The 4,058-nt window shown below is 30.9% G+C and overlaps 1 protein-coding gene across 1 annotated transcript; it reads left to right on the top strand.

Moving 5' to 3' along the window:
* Window positions 1-1,284: 1,284 nt before the first annotated feature.
* On the top strand, window positions 1,285-2,915 carry LOC110690592. The gene is made up of 2 exons (XM_021867451.1): window positions 1,285-2,072; window positions 2,498-2,915. Exons 1-2 carry the CDS (start codon window positions 1,893-1,895, stop codon window positions 2,690-2,692), a joined length of 375 nt encoding a protein of 124 aa, XP_021723143.1. The 5' UTR covers window positions 1,285-1,892; the 3' UTR covers window positions 2,693-2,915.
* The last annotated feature ends 1,143 nt before the right edge of the window (window positions 2,916-4,058 follow it).

Here is a 4,058-nt window from a genome sequence, read left to right as displayed (position 1 = left end):
CTTTTTTGCACTCTATTTAATCATAAACTAGTGTGTATCTCGGGCGATGCACCGAGTTTTACTTTAAATCTCAACAAATATTATTTGACCTATAAAATATAACTACAAGTATATAAATAAAATAAGGGGAGCAATAATAATTATGAAACCAATTAAGTGCTCTCAAATTGATGTTTAATACAAAGTATTTAGTATGTTTTAATTGAATATGAACATAATTAACGATAGCAAAGATGGTTATAACATTAGTTTATTTCTTATTGGTCTTGTGGATGATGTGGCATATAATACTTGTGAAAGGTGATGTGGCATATATCTAATACACGTGAAGAGTGTCATGTGACACATATTCCGTTTTAGGAACGCTTTTTAATAGATGAGTATAGATAGATATAGATTTGTTGGGTACAAATATATGTATCAGGCATGTATTCTGGTTTGTCTTAAATTTCTACACGAACATACTAGGTAGAAAACACATCAACTCAGCATAGTGGGTGGAGATATCATCCATCCACCAGGTTGTTTTTTTGATAATCCTAAAGTACATGGTGTAATTTGATAAACAATGAGCATAACCAGGAGCTTATAAAAGACTGAGCTTCCAAAATCCAAGTATGCAGTCTGCTGTGTTCCTATGTTTCCAATTAACACTAAGCCAAATCAGTCGCTTGGTCTAATGGTAAGGGTTTGGCTTCATGATTAAGGTAATGAGAAATTGAGAAAAATCTTTCTAGGGGCTATTTGGGGGTGGCAATTCTCTTATACTTCCCTCTCTCTCCTCATAACCAGTGACCTGGTCATCCATTGGCCTCACTCTAAGGAAACCCATGTTTTTGTTTTTTTAAAGCAAAGAAACCCATGTTGAATCAATCTAAATTTGGAAAATCTAATACTCCTTCCGTTTTTAAATATTTGCTCCATTTCTCTTGGACACAAATGGTGATGCTAATCTTTGATCACTAATATTTTTAATTGTCAATCCATGCTTGCGCCAAATTCAACTATAGTAATATTCAAAAAATTTATAATCTGATCATCTGATTAAGGATATAAAAGATTAACAGCCGAGCCAATCAACAACTACATTCAGAGTTGTAATATTGTTGCTGCTGCAATGCCTGCAAGAGGGTGTCGCTACTGATTGTAGATTATAGGCTGCCAAATTTATTTTTCATTTATTCAAAATCATATGTATATACGTAGTACTTGTTATACAAGTATATAGAAATTGCAATGAATGTAGATATTTTATGTGTATATATATTTCAGTTTCTCTTTTTTTTTTTTTTTTTTTTTTTTTTTTTGTATATACATGTGGGGTAGGGGTGGTTAACTGCAGTAACCATGGTAAGTTGGGAGGTAAGGGGTATATGGTAGCATTAGGAATTACAAAAGTTTTACGTATATCATATTATGGTAGCCATTAGGAATTACAAAAGTTTTAGGGTGTTATTATAATTTGATATTTATTTCTACTCAATTCCCTTCACAACGCAAACAAAAAACTGTCAATATTTTATTGTATTTCCAATTTTATTCTCAATCTTTTAATCCCCAAACCCCTCCTAATCCCACTTACCAAACACCCGTACAAGTAGTAATTATCCCTATAATTAATTTTTTATTATTCCTGCTGAACGTATAATCCTTCAAAAGATAAAAAAATAAAAAAAAAATCCTGCTGAAGGTATAATCCCTTAAAAAAATTATATAAAAAGATGATAAGCTTGATATATTTTAATTTTTAAAAAAAATAATAAAAGCTTGATATATCTAAACAACCTCTTTTTTGAGAGAGAATTGATTTAAACAAGAGGTGAATTATTGGAAAATCAGAAAAGACTCGAACTTTTCCAAAAAAGAAGAAAGGCAAATATTGCAGAATTAGAATGACGAACAGGGATTTGAATTGGGAAGATTGGGATTTATACGATGGAGAATATTTAAAAGATTTATGTTTCAGACTACCATGGTTTGAATTTAAGGAAGACGTCAAGGATTCAGTGAAATTTGTTTCAGGCTGCACCAACAAGATCATCCATGCTTGCGCCAAATTCAAGTTACCTAATGTATAGTAATCTCTGTCTCTTTGATTGTTTATTTTATTGTCTCTTTGATTGTTTATTTGATTTTTACCAATTAATTGATTTTATGATTTATGATCTGTTGATGTTATTTGTTTTAGTGCTACTGTACAAATAATTCTCTTTGATTTGATAGGGTCAACTCTTGATTGTACCAATTTTATGAGAAATTTGTGACACTTGCAACATCAAGTGTTAGTATAGCCTCTAATCAAATAAAATAAGGGGTGTCAAGTTTATCTCCTTGATAAACAAACATACTACCCACCCGTATAAGAGTAACAATATAACAAGACACCGCTCTAAAGTAGTAATAATATTAATATTGCTTTAGATTCGAATAATTGAAAACACTTAATTAACATAACATGGAAGGCTGATTTGAATTTGATTTTTCTATGAAATTGCAGTTGTCCAAGATTCTGAGGAGAATGAAGTTGAGAAGAAGCTACTATGTACCACTTGATAATGAAGCAAGTAATCAGATTGATGATATGAACAAGAACAAGGATAGTATAGCAAATCAACGTGTACGCGAGTTCGAGTTCAAAATTGGAAAGCATATTGTTTGCTTAACTGTGACCACCAAGGTCAAGAGAGACTAGTGTAGAGTGTAGATGCAAATCAAAGTTACTCAAAGACTAGTGTTTGATTAACAAACAGAACTACTACTTTGTGTGTGTGTGTGTGTGTTTGTAGAGATATAACAGTTGAATATTTGTGCTTCATAAAAATCAAACTTGCATTGTTAGGATTGTTGTACAAATTGGCTGTTTTCTTCGATTAATTCTATAACATGTTTATGATGCAGAGCTTTCTATTTGTCTTCGTTGTATCTAATTTTCTACTTCTTCTTTGAGCAAATAATATTGATTTCCAGGAGCAACAAGTCACATTGGCGCTGAAACTGCCCGTGTGCTCGTGTTGCTCTTGTTATATAATAAATTTCTAGCTTCTCTCTTTTTCTTATTTATTTTAGTTTAGCATTTCATTTCCAAAAGATAATTACACCTGTTGAACGTATATAAAAAGTAATTCATCTTGGGTGGATCCGGTCCACAATAAACTTATAGTGGACCAAAAGTCTCACGTGCCCAAACCACCAAATAGAAGACAGTAAAAAGTCTCCAGCCCATCCCACTAACCCTTAAACCCATAAAACCCCAAACAATTCATGCATCTTCTTCAGAGCTCGAAGTTTTTTCTCTCTCCTTCTAATCAATCTAGGGTTTATAATTCTCTAATAATCAATTAATTTCTCCGAAAATCATGGCAAATTCTTCTATACATTCAGTTGAAATCGATCTAAATCAAAATATACAGGACAATGTAGAAAATTTTGATATCAACGTAATCAATTTCGATCTGAGCGATGATGCTCAAATCGAATGCTACTACGAAGGTAAGAATTATAAAAATTATTGATTATCTATTTGATTTTGATCAAACTGTGCAAACTTAATTTATTGATCATTGTTTAATTTATTGATCAATTCGGACCTGAATAAGAAGATGAAGTTGTTGAAGATGTAGAACAAGCAATTATTGATGCTGAGGATGAGAATGATCAACATGTAATACAAGTTCAAGGTATTACAATTATGCGAATTATGCGATTTAGAGTATATGCAAATTATGCAATTGGTTTTAGAATTCGATAATGTGAATGAATCAATTATGCAATTGCTGCAATTTCATAATGTTAAATAGGATTCATAAAATGTAAGTCAATTATTCTCCAATATCTACATGTATCAATTCATGCAACACTTGTTTGGCACTTTAAATGTAAGTCAGACGTTTTATAAAATGATAAGTATAATCACTTTAATTATGATATAGTCACTTTAAATGTAATATAATCAATTTTATAAAATTTCTGCAAAATAATAATCTTACATTTGGTGTACGGTATAAAAATTATTTCAATAATCATTTATGTGATATAATTCTATTTTATACTCTATAATC

This window comes from Chenopodium quinoa, unplaced genomic scaffold (genome assembly GCF_001683475.1).
Source record: "Chenopodium quinoa cultivar QQ74 unplaced genomic scaffold, ASM168347v1, whole genome shotgun sequence".
NCBI lineage: Eukaryota > Viridiplantae > Streptophyta > Magnoliopsida > Caryophyllales > Amaranthaceae > Chenopodium > Chenopodium quinoa.
The sequence above is the reverse complement of the archived record's forward strand: the minus strand, read 5'-3'. Positions and strand labels throughout refer to the sequence as shown.